The sequence below is a fragment of the Rana temporaria genome, chromosome 1 (genome assembly GCF_905171775.1).
Source record: "Rana temporaria chromosome 1, aRanTem1.1, whole genome shotgun sequence".
Taxonomy (NCBI): Eukaryota; Metazoa; Chordata; class Amphibia; order Anura; family Ranidae; genus Rana; species Rana temporaria.
This window is the reverse complement of record NC_053489.1, coordinates 264,782,533-264,800,239: the sequence shown is the minus strand read 5'-3', so window position 1 is coordinate 264,800,239 and position 17,707 is coordinate 264,782,533. Positions and strand designations below refer to the sequence as shown.

General features: G+C 47.7%; 1 protein-coding gene across 2 annotated transcripts in view; it reads left to right on the top strand.

Moving 5' to 3' along the window:
• LOC120941696 (spindle assembly abnormal protein 6 homolog) overlaps positions 1–17,707 on the top strand; it is a 157,279-nt gene that overhangs the window by 83,123 nt on the left and 56,449 nt on the right. For both annotated transcript variants that reach the window (XM_040355256.1, XM_040355267.1), the window contains exon 13: positions 983–1,119. In XM_040355256.1, the coding sequence (XP_040211190.1) occupies positions 983–1,119 (137 nt within the window). The remainder of the gene's footprint in view (positions 1–982; positions 1,120–17,707) is intronic.

Sequence of the window (17,707 nt, the reverse complement as noted above, 5' to 3'; positions counted from 1 at the left end):
CAGGTGCACACTTTTCGAGGATGCTTTACCTTGCATTGCAAAGGCTTCAAATTACCTGAGGGCAACAAGACAAGTTTTCATATCCCATGGGGGGCCACATGCAAACTTTCAAACTTCAAAAACAGTACCGGTGTCAGCGAACGCATTATTAACCCCCCAGCACTGGTGTGAGCGGACGCATTATTACCACCAGCACTGGTATGAGCGGACGCATTATTACCCCCAGCACTGGTGTCGGTGAATATATATATATATATATATATATATATATATATATATATATATATATATATATATATATATATATATATATATATATATATATATATATATATATATATATATATAAATTACTGTATAATATATTTTTATATAAAAAATATACATAGATATATTCAACATACCAAGTTGGATAATAGGTTTCAAGTGTTACTACACCCACTTCTTCAGTCCCCAATCCATGTGTTGATGGTACAGAGTCCTATGAGCCCTCTGCACATGCTCAGTTTTGTGAGTATAGCTAGAGCGTTTTTTTTTTGGGAGGGTGCATGTGATCGGCACAGGGTCAATCAGCGCTGTCCAGACAGAGGGTCAGGGGTTATACAGTCTCAAAGGACAGTCAGAGGAGACTGAAAACTCCTACAAGCTTTAACCAGTGCTCGGCCAGACACTGATAGAAGTCACAAGACTGCTACATACTGCTGATTAAAAAAAGGTATTTAGCAGTTTATAGGTAGTAAAAAAAATTGAATTTCCATGTTCTGTGTACTGTGGAAGACCAGATATAATGAATACAGGGCCCTGAGTTTAGTAACAGTTTAACTATATAGCCCTGGCTGTAGTATTTTCTATATTCTAAAACTTTTAAATGCCATATAATTTCTGTCTTAATTTTGTAGCAGAATCAAATGTTTGACTTTTTCTGAAATATCAAGTAAATTGAATTGGTAATGAAAATTCATATATATGTTATTGTCTTTAGTAATTTCTTGGCTTAACAAGCAGCTGAATGAAAACAAAATTGCATCTCTACAAGGACCACAAGCATTGCATGAAATGCCTGGCTCACTACAAACCTCCAATCCAACATCAAATATTGGCACAATACAAACCAACCAGGTATTTATTTTTTATTTTTCTTTTGTATCCAACAATATATGGAAAAGACAAATTCGTTCTATGTTTAATGGTTTGCTACAATCAAAAGGGTGCAAGTCGCTCTATGGTGGCTCGCCCAAAGTGTAATTGATAAATTATGAGGATTGCACTACCCTGGTAGGTGACCTACATCCACCTAATCATGTGCAATAACCAAAATTATTAACACCTATGAATATCACCTTGTGCTAATCCACCACGAGTTTGCTGATAAATGACAATCCACCGAAAATATATGTGTAAATAGATAACAGTCCTTCATATACAAATATTATTCTATAAAGGCTACATATGTATATATGAAAAAACATAAATATACCATTCAAGTGTTAATATGTCCAAATAGTGCTCTTTAAAGGGGTTGTACAGGTTTGTTTTTTATTTTCTAAATATGTTCCTTTAAGCTAGTGCATTGTTGGTTCACTTACCTTTTTCCTTCGATTTCCCTTCTAAAAAAATGTTTTCTTTGTTTTCTTTGTCTGAATTTCTCACTTCCTGTTCCTCCTCAGTAAGGTGTTCAGTAAGCTGTTCTAAATGACTTTCCACCGCTCGGATGATGGTGGAAAGCTTACTGAGGAGAAACAGGAAATGAGAAATTCAAACAAAGAAAAAAAACTTTTAGAAGGGAAATGGAAGGAAAAGGTAAGTGAACCAAAATGCACTAGCTTAAAGGAACCTATTTAGAAAATAAACTAACCTTTACAACCCCTTTTAATATTAAAAAAAAATGTGCGCTACCCTATTACGGGTTCACAAAAATATTGTGTCACAGAACCACAATTAATACATAATAAAAAATATTAGAAAATATATATGTGAGGAAGGATTCCTAAATGAATCCTCTTCCCTTTATTAAGAGTCCCAATGTGATAACGAAGTGCTCCTAGACAATAAATATTCCTCCTGTGGAGTGTTCAAATGCAACGTGATTTCACCACTTCCGTGATCGTCCCATCACCGTTAAAAATGGCCACTCACCAGATCCTATTCAATAAATGCCTTTGGTTCATTCCCAGGATAACCACTCCTATTCAAATTTCTTGAATATATTATTATGGCCTCACTTTCTCTATAAAAGCTCACAGGAAAAGGGTGCCCATATATTGCACTCACATTTTAGTGTGCCTGTATGCCGGCACCAAGCTTCTCAAGCCGTGTATGCAAACATATGAAAAAAAAAAAAGTGTTCCTCTATCGCAGGGATATGCAATAAGCGGACCTCCAGCTGTTTCAGAACTACAAGTCCCATGAGGCATAGCAAGACTCTAACAGCCACAAGCATGACACCCAGAGGCAGAGGCATGCTGGGACTTGTAGTTTTGCAACAGCTGGAGGTCCGCTAATTGCATACCCCTGCTCTATCATGTTTCCCCCAAGCCTTTCTTACTATCAGCATGTTGTCCCTTGGGTGTCAGAAGCATCTACGCGTTTCGCAAAGTTTCGTCATAAGGAAGCAAAAAACGTTGCAAAACGCGTAGAGGCTGCTGACACCCACAGGACAACACGCTGATCATAAGAAGGGCTCAGGGGAAACACGATAGAGGAACGCTTTCTCTTTCGTTCATAGACGGACACAGCCTTCTTTGACATTATGGTTATGCTTCTTCCTACCAGGAGAGTTTAGGCAGAATTTAACAGCACTTAAAGCGTTAAAACCTTTCCTTCGTGCCGCTCCTCCCAGGGGGCGTGGCTCCCCCAGGCATAACCCACACCCTGCTCTAGGAGCCTCAGTCTTTTTCTGCCTAACGACAGGAGAGGAGTCAGGCACTTTACCCTGGAGTTTTTTTTCTTGCAATTTTTCTCGCTTTTATTATTTTGTTCCTGCATTTTTGAATCCTGTGATTCTTCTATCAACAGCCGACTGGGTGACAGGCTGGGTCCTCGACCCTTGTAGTCCCCCCATGTTCGGCCATCGAGCGTGTGCCGGCCCTTAGCTCAGCTTTGGGACGTCCACGACAGGCCCCGTTGCTCCAGGGGCGGCCGGGGAACTTCGGTTCTAGGGCACACATATGACCGGTCTCTATGGCTGTGTCACAGTGTGTCTGGCCAACAGCCATGCCGTTTACGGACGTTGGTTCTGTCTGGGATACCTCCAGTCGGGTAGTCGCAGGACGGGTAAGTAGTGGCCCCTTACTCAGGTAAGTGGTCTGGCTGGAATGTTCCCAGGGGAGGTCGACTGAGGGTTTTTTCCTGCTTTCCTCTCTCCCTTATTCCTCTCCCTCCTTCCCTTGTGGGTAACGGCTGTGAGGGTTTTTTTTTTTCTGGGGCTCGTATACACCCGGACCCGTGTGTGCAGCGGGGGCTGTGTGTTGTCACTACAGAGGGCTGTGGTGTTCACTACAGGGCCTTGTTGTGAGGTGATTTTTTTTTTTTTGTGCTGGCATTTGCTGTGTCACCGTCTTTTTTTTTTTTTTTTTTTTTTTTTTTGATAAATCTTTTTTTTTTGTTTTCAAAAAGTATTTATTGAAATATAAACCGGTGAAACACCGACAGGCATAGAAAAAGCTAATACAGCAATCGGTACGTGTAGTAGAAATCATACATACAGGATAAGAAGTACACATCCTTAATGACAGATAAAGAGATTTACACATGGTCCATCCCAGGTCCCTGGGAGGAGGTTTAGCAATTAAGAGCAATATACATCATACCTCTTCAACCAATATGGCTTCAGCCAAACAAGACGTGAGTATGAAAATATACCGATCATAGAAAAGAAAAACAAAACAGTCAATTAAAGAAAATAAAAAGGCAAAACATGGAACATTTCAGGGTCACTTACGTCTGGAGCCTATAAAGAAACCAAGGGTTCCACTTAGCATCATAGATTGGGATTGTATCGTGCAATGTGTGGAAAATCTTTTCAGAGAGCATCATCTGATCAACTCTAGACACTATGGGTGAGAAGGGGACTATTGGTTTTTTCCAATTAAGGGCAATTGCCCAGTGGACAGCTATACAGATAGCGTGGATCAACCTAACCATATGCTTGGGGGTGTCTTCAATGTCCTGGAACAATAAACAGTGTTTGAATGTCAGAACTACATGTTCCCCTACCAGCTTATCAATCATTTCTAATACGGCCTTCCATGTAGGCAACAACTGTTCACACTCCCAGAATAGATGGAAAAATGAGCCTTGCTGGGGACAGCCCCTGAAGCAGGTAGATGGAGCTTGGGGAAAGATTCTGCTAAGGCGGAGAGGGGTGTAATACCATCTCGTCATGAGCTTAATTGCTGTTTCCCTAACTGTTAGGGACTTAGTACATTTGCGCATATTTTGCCAGCCTCTGACCCAGTCCAAAGCATCCCTATCTAGTTTGAGTTCTTGCTGCCAGTCCTCCCTGTATTTCACTAGATTTGGTTCTGACACTGACTCCAAGAATCGATAAACCATTGCTATAAGGCCTTTTTGTCTGGGAGATGCATAACAAATGTCTTCAAAAAGGGAGCTCATGGTCGAATCTTGAAGGGGGTAATTCTGCTGGAAAAAATGTCTTATCTGTAGGAAATGGTAGAATTCCCTAGTGGGCAAGGGGTAGAGCAATTGTAGTTGAGAGAAAGAGACAAAGGCGGATCCTATCAGAAAGTCCTTCAGCCGAGTCAGGCCACAGTCTCTCCAGATCTCAAACACTTCAGGATGGTCAAAAGCCGAAGGGAATCTCGGGTCACCAAAAAATGAAGCACCCTGAGGTCCGTTCGAACACAGCTTGAACTTATCCCTATAATCAAGCCAAAGTCTCAAACCCTCCTCCACAATGGAATTTTTTGAGAGCAGCCCTGGCCATGATCTATTAGAGGACCATAGTAGGCCCGGGAGGAAATAGGGGGAAATTGACTCTTCCTCAAATCTGACCCAGGGGACTCTGGAATTGGCTATATTCCACTGCGCCTGTTGAGTGAACCTGCTAGATAGATAGTATAGCCAAACCTGAGGTACTCCCAGACCTCCCCCAGCCATTGGCCGATAAAGAACTTCCCTGGAGAATCTTGGGGGTTTGCCCTGCCATATAAATTTATTCAAGTGGGACTGGAAATCTAATAAAAGGGATTTAGAAAGCCTAACTGGAAGGGAGCGGAACAGATAAAGGAGCTTGGGTAAGATTGTCATCTTTAGGGCTGTGATTCTGCCAAGAAAAGAGATGTGTAAAGGGGACCAGAGCTTCAACAGAGCCTTTAGTTTAGTAAACATCTTAGGGTAATTTGCGTGGAAGAGTTTGCGGTGATCTCCGGTCAGTTCGATGCCCAGATATGAAATAGAGTCTGTCCTCCAGGAGAACGCAAAACTACGCTTTAAATGGTCTATCTCCTCAGGGGAGAAGCCAACTGGTAAGACCACTGATTTTGCAACATTGACTGAGAGACCGGAGACCCTCGCAAAGTCCGACAAAGTGGACAACAAAGGGGGCAAGGTAAGTAGGGGGTTGGTGACAAACATTAGGACGTCATCTGCATACATGCAGAATTTATAAATGGCAGTTCCTTTTGTATACCCCCGTATATCTGGATTATTTAGAATGGCTATAGCGAGGGGTTCGAGGGCCAGCGCAAAAATAAGGGGGGAAAGCGGACACCCCTGTCGTGTACCTCTACCCAAGCCAAAAAATTCCGAGCTGCACCCTGGGATGCGTATACGTGTTTTTGGACTTTGGTATAGTGCCTGGAAAGCGTGAAAAAACTCCCCTTGAAAACCCATACGGGGCAAAAGTGTGGCTAGATAGTTCCAGGAGACACTATCGAAGGCCTTATGTATGTCCAGGCCCAACAGAAAAAGCCTCCGGGAAAACAGGTTAGCATCCTGGATAACATTCGTTGCTAGGCGTATATTATCCGTGATAAGCCTATGGGGGATAAAACCTGATTGGAAAGGTGAGATAAGGGACGAAATTACTCCTGCAAGCCTATCTGCCATGATTCTAGAAAAAATTTTTAGGTCGTTATTTATAACTGAGATAGGCCTATAGTTTTGGGGGAGAGCATGGTTTTTGTTTGGCTTGGGGATCAGGGACATGTTGGCAAGCAACATTTCTTCAGGGAAATTACCACCTTGCAGAATCAAATTAAAAAGATGGACCAATCTGGGGGAAAGTGGTTCCGCAAATTTTTTATAGTATATTGACGAAAAACCGTCGGGACCTGGGGCGGAACCTGACTTTAGAGACTTAATAACCCCGAGGACCTCTTCGACTGTAACCGGCACATTTAGTTTATCACGTTGAGCCGAAGATAGGGAGGGGATTGGGATGGAGTTGAACCAGGGATCGTCTGTGACTGAGGGCTCTGAGGGCCTTGCTGCTAAGAGAGAAGAATAAAACTGTGTGAAGTGTCTAAGCACTTCTTGCGGGTGAGAAGAGGTCTGACCCGACCCAATATCTAGCTTATAGACATGTGGGGGGCGCGTCTGCTGATTCAATTTTCTAGCAAACATGGAAGAGGCCGTGTTACTATGAAGCAGAAAACGCGCCCTAGACCATCTCAAAGCCTTCTCCACTTTATCAGAGAGCAAAACATCTAGTTCCAGGCGCTTTTGATCTATTATCTGTCGGGTAGAGTCTAAGTGTAACAAATCAGCCCTCTTATAAAGAAGGTCTAATTCCGCCGAAAGTGATAGGATTTTGTGTCTATTCTGTTTGTTGCGTGCTGAGGCAATACCTATGAGTTTCCCCCTGATTACAGCTTTATGGGCTGTCCAGACTGTAGGAAATGGCGTGTCGGGAATGGCATTCTGAGCAAAATATTCTATTATGGCCCCCTGAACATCAGACTCAACAACCACATCTGATAGGAGTGCTTCATTAAGCCTCCAGGTGTATGGGGCCGGGGCTAAGCCGATGAACTTCATGGTAAACGAAACCACTTGGTGGTCTGACCAAACGCAGGGGTGAATCGAGGAGGATGAGGAGTTGGCCAAGAGAACCGGTGAAGCATAGACATAGTCCAACCTGGCAGAGCTATTGTGGGGATGAGAGTAAAAAGTGAACTCTTTAACCCCCACATTATGCGCTCTCCATGCGTCCACCAATTGGTGGTCAAAAAGGCGTCTTACCAAGGTCTTAGGAAAAGCCTTAGCATGGCTCGCGGTGGTGCACCTGTCCATGTTAGCATTGGCAACCATGTTGAAATCTCCTCCTACTATCATGTGTGGGGACTGGTGTTGTGTCAGGACTGCAAAAAAGGAGTTGAAAAAAGAAACGGGGGCATCATTAGGGGCATAAACACATGCGATAGTTAATTCTTTGTTATTTACCCGCCCTTTAATTATTACATATCTACTCTCCGGGTCTCTAACAATCTGCCCAACCTCCATCGGAAAGGAAGAGTGCAAGAGAATGGCAGCGCCCCTAGACTTAGAGGAGTGAAGCGAGTAAAAGGCCTGTGGGAATTGTCTGTGGAAGAACCTAGGATGGGAGGATTGGGCAAAGTGAGTCTCCTGAATAAGGAGAATTTTGGCTCCTAAGGATTTGTACATATCAAAGGCCTTACGGCGCTTTACCGGGGAGTTAAAGCCCTTCACATTATGTGACACACATGTAACTGGCATGAGAAAGGGGAGTGTGGTCTATAAGCAGGGATAAGTGGCCTAAGGTAGAAGATCTAACTAGTTTCTGTCCCAAATTACCAACTGACAGGGGAGTCACCCCACCCACCAGCAGAATCACAGTGAAAAAAAGGCAGGGAACATCTATTAGAGTATACATTAGTACATTACGCAAACCTTGTTGATAAGGGACACCCATCATATTCATAGTAAACCATTGACCTGAATAAAAGTAAGACTTGCCTGAAAAATAACATCGTAAAAACATAAAACAAAAGAAATCATAGAAAGATAGAGTGCAGAACATATGCATCGGATCAGGTAGATAAGAACACAACCTGATAATAAGAAAATCAAAACCAAACGAGACAGCTAGGTCTCGAACCCAGCAGGTCCTAACCAGCGAAAGAGAAATGTGCAATCACTAGTTCAAGGGGTGAACGGTCACAATTTAGCTGGGTGGGGAGAGCATGACGCGGCTCCAAGGGACGAACACCAGAGGGGGAGCCTTTGGAATGATGGAAATCTTTTCAATTAAATGGAAAAAAAAAAACCAAACAACAAAAAAAAATATCCGAAAAGAAAAAATAGTTCCATCTTCAATGTAGTAGTTGCCGTAGAATAAACGTAGAGAAACCCAGTTTAGGGCGTCTGTAGTTGGCTAGTTAAGATTTCTGTCACCAGGGTCGTATCTGATCCTCCTTCTATCCCTACGAGGTGGAGGTGTTTGCCAGATTGGAGCAGGTCTAGGTGTGGAAGGGGGACGACGGATCATTGCAGCATCCAGGAGGCCTAGCTTCACGAGGATCTCTTGTCCTTCCAGCAGGGACATTGCGGTGTATGTCGTGCCATTGTGGGGGATAGTAAGCTTGAAGGGAAATCCCCACTTGTAGCGAATCCTGGCAGTTTGAAGGATCGTTGTAACTTCCTTCAGGCCTCTGCGTCTATCAAGGGTAGCAGGTGAAATGTCCGGATAGATTTGAATTACATTTTCATCCAACACAATCCTTTGTTTCATGCGAGCTGCTCTTAGGATCTCTTCTTTGATAAGGAAGTCCTTCATACAAAGAACTATATCCCTTGGAGGCTTATCCGGGGGTGGCTTTGGTCTAAGAGCTCTGTGAATGCGATCGCATTTAAATGCAGCAGAGTCACAATTTGGCAGCAGTGATTTAAATAGCTTGATGACCGTGGGAATGAGTTCTAGTTCTGTTTCAGGGACCCCACGTAGGCGTAGGTTATGGCGCCTGTTTCTATTGTCCAGGTCCTCAATTTGGGATTGCATCTGGACAAATGCTGCAGACAGAGAATCATATTCTCTACTGAGGTCCCCGTAAGCTAGTGCCAGCTCGTCATGTTTGGTTTCAAGGAGGTCAGTCCTGGAGCCAAGGGCCGCGATCTCCTGGGAGAGCGTATGTGAGGTTTTGTGAAGTTCTGTCTGGAACTTCGTGGCTAGTTTTTCATACATTGATTCCAGACTAGCATCCAGGTCAGCCTTGGATAACCCCGATTGGTACTCACGGTTTGCTTCCATCTGCCACACTGAGGGAGAGAGGACTGGTGAGGTCCGTTGCGGTGTGCCTGGCAGGCCTGGATCCGCGTCGGCGCCATCTTGTGACATGCTGTCCTGCTCCCGGGCACGGAGGAGATAGTGTGTCAAGGTGTGCTGAGCCGGGCCCTGGGACTTTTTTTTCTTCGGCGGCATGCACTACTGAGTTGCGGCTAGAGGGGTGTTAAATTGGAGCAAAAAGCTGATCGTTATTAGCCCTCCAGCGGTGATCTAGGTCCCGAGTGGAGCGGAGCTACAACCTCAAGCGTCCATCCCGATCAGCGCCGCGCATGCGCCCCCTTGATAAATCTTTTTTATTGCATTTTCGAACAATAAACAACACCAAAGCAAACAAAACATTAAAAAAAAAAAAAAAAAAGGGGGGGGAAATCACATCGACTGGTATATAGACAGCATGTCAGATAGTGCTTAACAAGTCTCCGTATTTATAGTATGTAATATGAACAACTCATGACATGTACATGTGCATTTGAGCCACAGTTTGATATCGAGTATGCCAGACATCTCCTCCAACACCAGAAACAGCTATTCCCCGATCAGGCCCATAATCCTCCCCTACCCCGCCTCGGCAGAGTACCTACGAACTACTCCGTAACTTCCTCACCTGGCAATCAAGCCGTTGTAGGTTCCGCCAACCACGTACGCCAGATTTTTCCGTATTTCAAGGGACACCCTCTACTTTCATATGTGTCTTTATACAGGGGAAGGCTCTCGTTTACGAGACGCTTCCATTGAGCCAGAGAAGGCATCGTGGGTTTCTTCCAATTCATAGCTATATTTTTCCGGGCATAAAAGAGTAATAACCCAATCAAAGTCCTCCCCGCAACAGTCGGCACCAGCGTCTCTATCAGGCCCAAAAGGCACACCTCCATCGTTATTGGCACTGTAATCAGGGCGACCAGGCCAATCAGATCCAGCACCTCAGTCCAATACTGCTGGATCTTTGGGCAAGTCCAGAAAATATGTGTAAAGTCTCCCGGGGAGACACCACACCTCCAGCATTCTGCGGGAATCTCAGGGTTCATTTTATGAAGCCTATGAGGTGTAATGTAAGCTCTGTGCACGATTTTAAACTGTACAAGCCTGTCTCGCAATGAAACTAGGGAGCTAAAGGGGAAATCCCAAACATCGTCCCAATCATCGTTGTCCAGCGTAGGGATATCTCTTTGCCAGCAGGACCAGAGCTTATCCATGGGAGGGAGAGACACAAATATCAAATGTTCATACAGCCGAGATGTTGGTTTTTCAGCACATCTGGAACGAAGTGTCTTCTCCAACCCTGACTGAACCACCATGCAGGAGGAATGTGGGAATTGGGCATTAAACGCATGCGACAGCTGTAGGTACCGAAAGACATAATGATTTGGTATATTATAAGTCTGTGAGAGTCGGGACAAGGGGATCAGGGTATTGTTCTCCGTTATATGAGATATAAGTTTGATGCCATATTTGGTCCATACATATGGATCTAGCATTTTGTATAAATGAGGTGTAGTCGGATTCAGCCAAAGCGGAGCGTTCGGTGAGATTTCATTAGATCTGTACTTCTCCACCGCCAACCCCGCTCGCCATGCGCGTATGGTGGTGCACATGGAGGGGGTCAGGGGGTAAGGGGCACGAGGTCCCCTATAGATCAGTAATTTGAGTGCCTCCAATGAGCCCACCACTGCCGCCTCCAGGGCTATAGCTGAATTCGAGGCATCTGGATCTAGCCACCACGCCGCCGTCACCAGTTGTGCGGCAAGGTAGTATTTATAACAATCGGGGAACGCCATACCCCCTTGTGTCTGCGGTCTCATCAAGGTGCTTAGTTTATATCTCGGCGGGGAGGGGCCCCAGAGGAAGGAAGAAAAAATCTGATTAAGCCTTTTAAAGAAGGATTTTGGAATCCACTGCGGGGAATGACGGAAAAGGTAAGTGAGTCTGGGAACGATCTTCATTTTAATGAGGTTAATTCGGCCCCATAAGGACAGCGGTAAATTACTCCACGATTTAAGTCTGACTTTTATATCCAGCAATACTGGGTCTAAGCTGAGAGAAATGAAGTCTGTTGCTTGAGAGGAGATAATTACACCTAGGTATTTGAACGTGTCTACCCACTGAAGGGGAGTGTCAGAAGGGGATGTCATCCTTGCTGCTTGGTCAATTGGGAATAGCAACGATTTGGACCAGTTGACCTTTAGTCCCGTGACCCCGGCAAAGGTGTTTAGTACCGTCAGCGCACCCTGTAACGATGGACCCGCGTCGCCGAGGAAAAGGAGCATGTCGTCAGCGTATAGTGCCACCCTCTCCTCCAGCAGCCCTATGCGCAGACCCTTGATGTGCGGGGATGTGCGTAGCGCCTCCGCCACCGGCTCCACTGCAAGGGCGAATAGTGCTGGGGAGAGAGGGCAACCCTGTCTCGTTCCCCTGGATAGCCTGAAGGGGCCGGACAACTGGCCCCCCAGGCGCACAGAGGAGGTGGGACATTTGTAAATCACCTGAAGCCATTTAATGAAGAGCAGAGGGAAGCCCATTCTACGCAATGTCTCCCATAGGAAGGGCCACTCAACTGTGTCAAATGCCTTCTCGATGTCTAAGGAGGCAACAGCGCGGGATCCCTCATTAATGTGCTGGGCATGGATGTTTGTGAAGAGTCTGCGAAGGTTGACATCTGTGGCTCTACGGGGCATGAAACCTGTTTGATCAGAGTCAACCACCGAGGGGAGCATGGGGTACAATCTAATAGCGAGGAGTTTGGTCAAAATTTTAAAGTCATTGTTTAGCAGCGCAATGGGCCTGTAGGAAGCACATGAAGTGGGGTCTTTCTGAGGTTTATAAATCAAGGTTAGATGGGCGTGATACATAGAATCTGGCAATTTCCCCTCCGAGAGACATTTTGTGAATAACGATGCCAACTGTGGTGCCAGCACCTCTTCGTGTGTTTTATAAAAATCTATCGGCAGCCCGTCAGGGCCCGGTGCCTTCCCGGAGGGGAAGGATCGGATTGCATTCAGTACCTCCAACGTTGTGAAAGGTTGCACTAATGCCTTCCGCTCTGAGTCCGACAACCAGCCGAGGGCCAGAGGGTCCAACAGATCTCGTAGCTCCTCAGGCCGAAAGGCAGAGGGCAGGCTGGAGGTATACAAAGTTTCATAAAAGTTAGTAAATTCTTGTAGGATATCTGAAGGGGTAGTTGCCGTCCCCCCGCCCTGGGTGGTTATAGTGGAGATAAGTGTAAGTGGTTGATCATGTTGAGCCAACATGGCCAACAGTCGACCATTCCTGTCACCCTGTTCAAAGAATCGTTGTCTGCGTTTGTACGCATCCAGCTTTGTTATTTCTACCAGATGAAGGTTTAGTTCTCTCTGTGCCGCTGCCAAGAGATCAAAGTGGCCTGGGGTGGGGTCTGCACCATAATTGTTAGTATGCTCTAGTACCGACTGTTGCAGGGACTGAGTCTCCGATGCTTGTTTTTGTCTGATAGCTGCAATAGAAGAAATATATTGTCCCCTAGAGTAGGCCTTAAAGGCGTCCCATGTAATGGCTGTAGGGGCGGACCCTGAGTTCTGCACCCAGAATTCACTCAACAATTTAGGCATTTCGTCAGCAAGGTCTGGATGGGAGATCCATTCTGGCCCCAGCCTCCACAGAGCTGCGCTACGGGATGCAGGGGTGCGGAAAACCACGGTCAAAGGGCTATGATCCGACAGTCCACTGGGCAAATAGGTCGCCTCTAGAACATCCGCCAACAACAGCGGGTTAGCAAAGGCCAGGTCTATCCGCGAGGCAGTTTTGTGGGAAGCCGAGAAACAGGAGTAGGACCGGGTAGTTGGATATTTCCACCTCCATATCTCAACCAAGCCAATTGCCTGGGCCCAAGCGGACAGAGCTGGACAATGCGATTTGGGAGGAGTGGGCCTGTCAAGATCAGCTGACATTGTGGCATTGAAATCACCCATGACCAATAGCTTCCCAGGGCAAAAAGGGGTGACCTTTTCCAGGACCTTGTACAAAACAGTAGGGGAGAAAGGCGGAGGAACATAGATGTTCACCACAATATACCTTTGAGACCACAATGTAAATACCACCAGAGCAAACTTACCCTGGGGGTCCGTGCATATCTCTTCAATTACACACGGGAAGTTCTTGTGCACCAGAACCGACACTCCCCTAGCGTAAGTGGAGTATGTGGCGTGAATCGCCTTTTGAATCCACGGCTTTTTTAACGTTAGGATTTTGCTGCCCATAAGATGGGTCTCCTGGAGGAGGATAATTTTGGGGAGAATTTGATTTCAGGTATTGAAATAGGAGGGCTCTCTTAAATTTGGAATTTAGGCCTCGAACGTTCCATGAAAGAACGGAAAAGGAGTTATCCTTGAGACTAGCCATCATGGTGGGGACTTAACAGAAGGACCTGGGAGGATATTCGAATTTGGAGACCAAAAATGAGCAGCACAATCCCAATCAGGACATATCTTTGAGTGTCAGCACCATAGCATATGAAAATCATGAAACATACCAGTAAAACAAACCAAAAGAAAACAATTAAACAACCCAGGCACGAGGTGCCTTTCCTACTATGTCCCATCCCTCTCTCGAAACAGGGGAGAGGGCCTGGGAATAGTTTATACCCCGAACCAAAAACTTGAGAGTGCAGTTTAGCCCCTAAACCCGGGGCACTACACTTCTGGTGCCAGTCCAACCACCATATAACATGTCAGGCCACCCAAACCCGTGTGTAACCAAAAAAAAAAAAAAAAAAAAAACAGGGCCAGGGTGGGGGACACGTATCTCTTCACAGCCAGAAGGGCGAAGTAGTCTGGAGCGGGGTTGGAGTTCCTCCAGCTGTTAAGAGTACCTCCACAAGAATGGAGAGCACCAGGTCTATCTCTTCTCAGGAAACACTAAACCGGTAGGGTCGAGTGTAGGTCACGTGTAAAAGTGCATTAGTGGTTGCTCCGGTATGTGCCGGAGATGTGTAGGATGAAGTTAACAAGGATATGTAACATCCGTGCATCAGGTAGAAGGAAAAGAAAAAACAAAAGCCTTTATCTTAACGTGGTCAGCCAGTCGTCTGCATCCGCAGGGTTGTCAAAGAAACGGGTTGTCCCTTCGTGTTGAACCCTCAGGCGACTGGGGTAAAGCATGTTGTACTTAATATTCTTATCTCTGAGTCGTCTGCGAATATCATTGAAGGATTTCCGCTTTCTCTGCAAGTCAGCCGAGAAGTCGGGGAAAAGAAGCACCGAGGAGTTGCCATACTTGAGATTGGGATTTTTCCGGGCCTCAGAAAGGATCCTGTCTCTGTCTCTATAGTTGAGGAAGCGGACCAAAAAAGGACGGGGAAAATTCCCTGGGATGGCACGGCCAGCAGGCACCCGGTGGGCCCTCTCAACCACGTAGGTAGGTGGGACATCCACCAGGCCCAAAAGGGTTTTAAAGAACTCCTCCGCAAATTCAGCAGGACGATCTCCCTCTTCTCTCTCGGGTAGACCCAGGACTCTAACGTTGTTGCGCCTCAGCCTGTTTTCAGCATCATCGGATTTTGCTACCAGGGACTGTACTGTGCGCTGCAGCTCAGCGATGGAGGTAGCATGAGTGGCTGTAAGATCTTCGGTGGCAGACACCCTGGTTTCAGTTTCGGTCATTCTCCCTCTTATTTTGTCGAGGTCATTTCGTATTAAATTGCACTCCTCAGCAAGATGGTCAATGCGCACCAGCAGCGAGGTCTTACTCTGCTCGATCGCAGCAAGGATCTTGGCCGTACTGTCCGGTGGCGGAGAGACCGGGCCCTCCGCCATTTGAGATCCTCCAGGCTCCATTTCTAGACCCGCCAGTAGGGCTCGAAGCTGACCGAGCAGGATGGGATCTGCCTGTGGGGAGGCGGGCGGCGGCAGCTGGACCGGAGTGTCAACCTTGGCGGATTTAGAGTGCCCCTTTCCGTTTCTTCTGGAGGAGGGGGACATTAGGCAGTTCTATCCAGACCGACCAACCAAGCGAGCCCGGATGCGTGAGCAGCGCACAGCCAGATGTGACCCAAGCTGACCGCAGGCCTCGAGCCACTGGCCCCCACACGTTAGACAGGCAGTCAGCAGCCCCCCCCCCCACACAGCAGACACACAGGCAGGATCACAGTGGAAGGGATATGGGATCAGCAGTGTCAGAGTAGGGAAGTGCAGGAAGACAAAGGCAGCCGTTTGGAAGCACAGGGGGCCCAGGAGAACAGTTCAGACCGGCAGGACTAGGCAGCACTCTCAGCCGTTATAGGGCCTCGGATGGATGACCAGGCAGAAGTAGAGGGGAGATCCACTCCTCTAAAGTCGGCCCAGATCGACCGCGATGCACTCCCCCGGGGCAGCTATTTCAGGAAACACCGGGGATTCACTGACCGAGCTAGGCCGCGCCGCGCCGGACCAGGCCACGGCCGCTGCGGACGTCCCCAGGACTCAGCTCGGCCTCCAGAGCGCCTCCGACAGGCAGATGAGTGTCAGGGGGGGACAGATGGAGGTCCCTTACCTCCGAAACCGCCGGATTCCAAGTCCCCAGAGAGGCCGCAGATTGACAAGATGGCGGCGGCCGCGTGAGTCTGCGCAGCGATTTTCGGGTGTCCAACGGGAGAATCGCTCCAAACTGGCTGCACAGGACACTGCAGGGGACCGGGCTGAGCAGGCAGGTACGTTCACTGGTCCCAGATTAGCAGTTAGATGCACGGATGGGCACGGATGGCATTCAGGATACCCGGAGCTCCCAGCAAAAGCGTCCGCCGCTGCTCACATCAGGACACGCCCCCCTTGTGTCACCGTCTTTTTAAATGCTGCGCAACAGCCGCCATTTTGCCGGAGCCCCGCTCTATATAGCTCAGCGGCCATTTTCATGTGGTCCTATGCTGTTTTTTCAGCATTCGGCGGCCATCTTGCTTTTTCGTCTGCCTCGTGTGACGGCTTTGGCGCTGCGTAAGACCGCGGATCTGTCTGAGGAGAAGACAGACACAGCGCTGCGCGGCTTCTCAGCACACCTAGTCCTTCTCAGTCTGCGCTGCACCGTGTGGGGTGGTGAGTACCAGGGGCCCCCATACTCTGCAATAGCAGCAAGGAGGTGACCAGTGGGGGTTTTTGTCCTGCTTTGCAGGGTGGGTGACACGGCGCTGACACTATGGAACCTGAGCCAGATCTCCCTATCCAGCAATGCCTGAGTTAACCCTCCTTCCCCTGCCACATCTGTTATGTTGGCTGTCCTGGGTTTCTTGCAAGGTTTGAAGCAGCTAGTGTTCGGATGGGGGGTAAAAAGCGCCCCCTCCCTGAGCCTGCTTCTGGGGATGTCTCTGACGCAGAATTGCTGTTTTCTGGTTCTGTTATGTCAGAGGCTGCGGGCTTAACCCACATGGATAGTGAGGATGACTCACTGCAAATTTGTTGGAGCTCTTGTTTTCTGCGGTGCGTGAGACTCTAAAAATTGAGGATGTGGCGGTGACACCAGCCATGTCGGTACCTTTTGGGGTTCCGCAGACCGCCACGCACCGCTAATGTGTTTCCTTGTGTTCCTTATTTGGACAATATGTTATACGAGGAATGGGATGCACCGCACAAAGTTTGTAAAAAAAAAATTGCAACCCGTTACCCCCTTGAGGGGGACTTTTTAAAAAAAAGTAGGTCTCTCCTCCGCCAGTAGACCCCCCTGTGTCCAGAGTGAGCAAGGCCACCACGTTCTCCTGATAGAGTGGAGGTCATGGCCCGCTCCCTTTTCACGCTGGTGGGTTCGGCGGTGAGGCCGGCTCTGGCTGGGGCCCTGGTGGCACAGGCCCCGACTGAAAGGGCGAAGCTCCTGCTGCAGGAGCTGGAAGAAGGGAGTCCTCTAGGGACCTGGCTGAATGATTGGTTCAGGGTCAGACATTTCTCTGCGAGGCGGCCATGGATACGATCCGGGGATTCCGTCTAAGCAGTGGTTCTGTGCCGCCTTGTGTGGCTGAAGAGCTGGTCTGCGGACTAGTCCTCTAAGGAGGCCTTGGTGATGGCCTTTAAGGGTGAACGGTCCTTTTGGGACTTCCCTGAATGGCATCATTGAGGATGCCACGGGTGGTAAGCGCATGCTGTTCCCACAGTCTGGGAAGGGCTAGGGACCTCGCCATGTGCAAGGACCCTCCTTGACTACCTCCAAGCGTTTTTTTTTTCGCCCGCCCTGTGCGGTGGGGGTAGGTCTACAAGGTGCTTAAACCCCCGCCGCGGGGCAGCAGCGCACCTGATACCGCATGCCTAACAAGTCTGCGGACATACCTGCTTCCGCCTGAAGGTCTGCTCCTGCCCGTGTCTCGGGTGGGAGACTGGCTTCGCTCATTCGTGGCTCGGTGGAGGTCTCTCCTCTCCGACCGTTGGGGTTGCGAAGTGGTTTCCTTGGGGTACAAGATAGTTTCTCTCTTGTCTGCCAAACAGGTTTTTTCCCTCCGGCCTCTGACCTCCTCCGGTT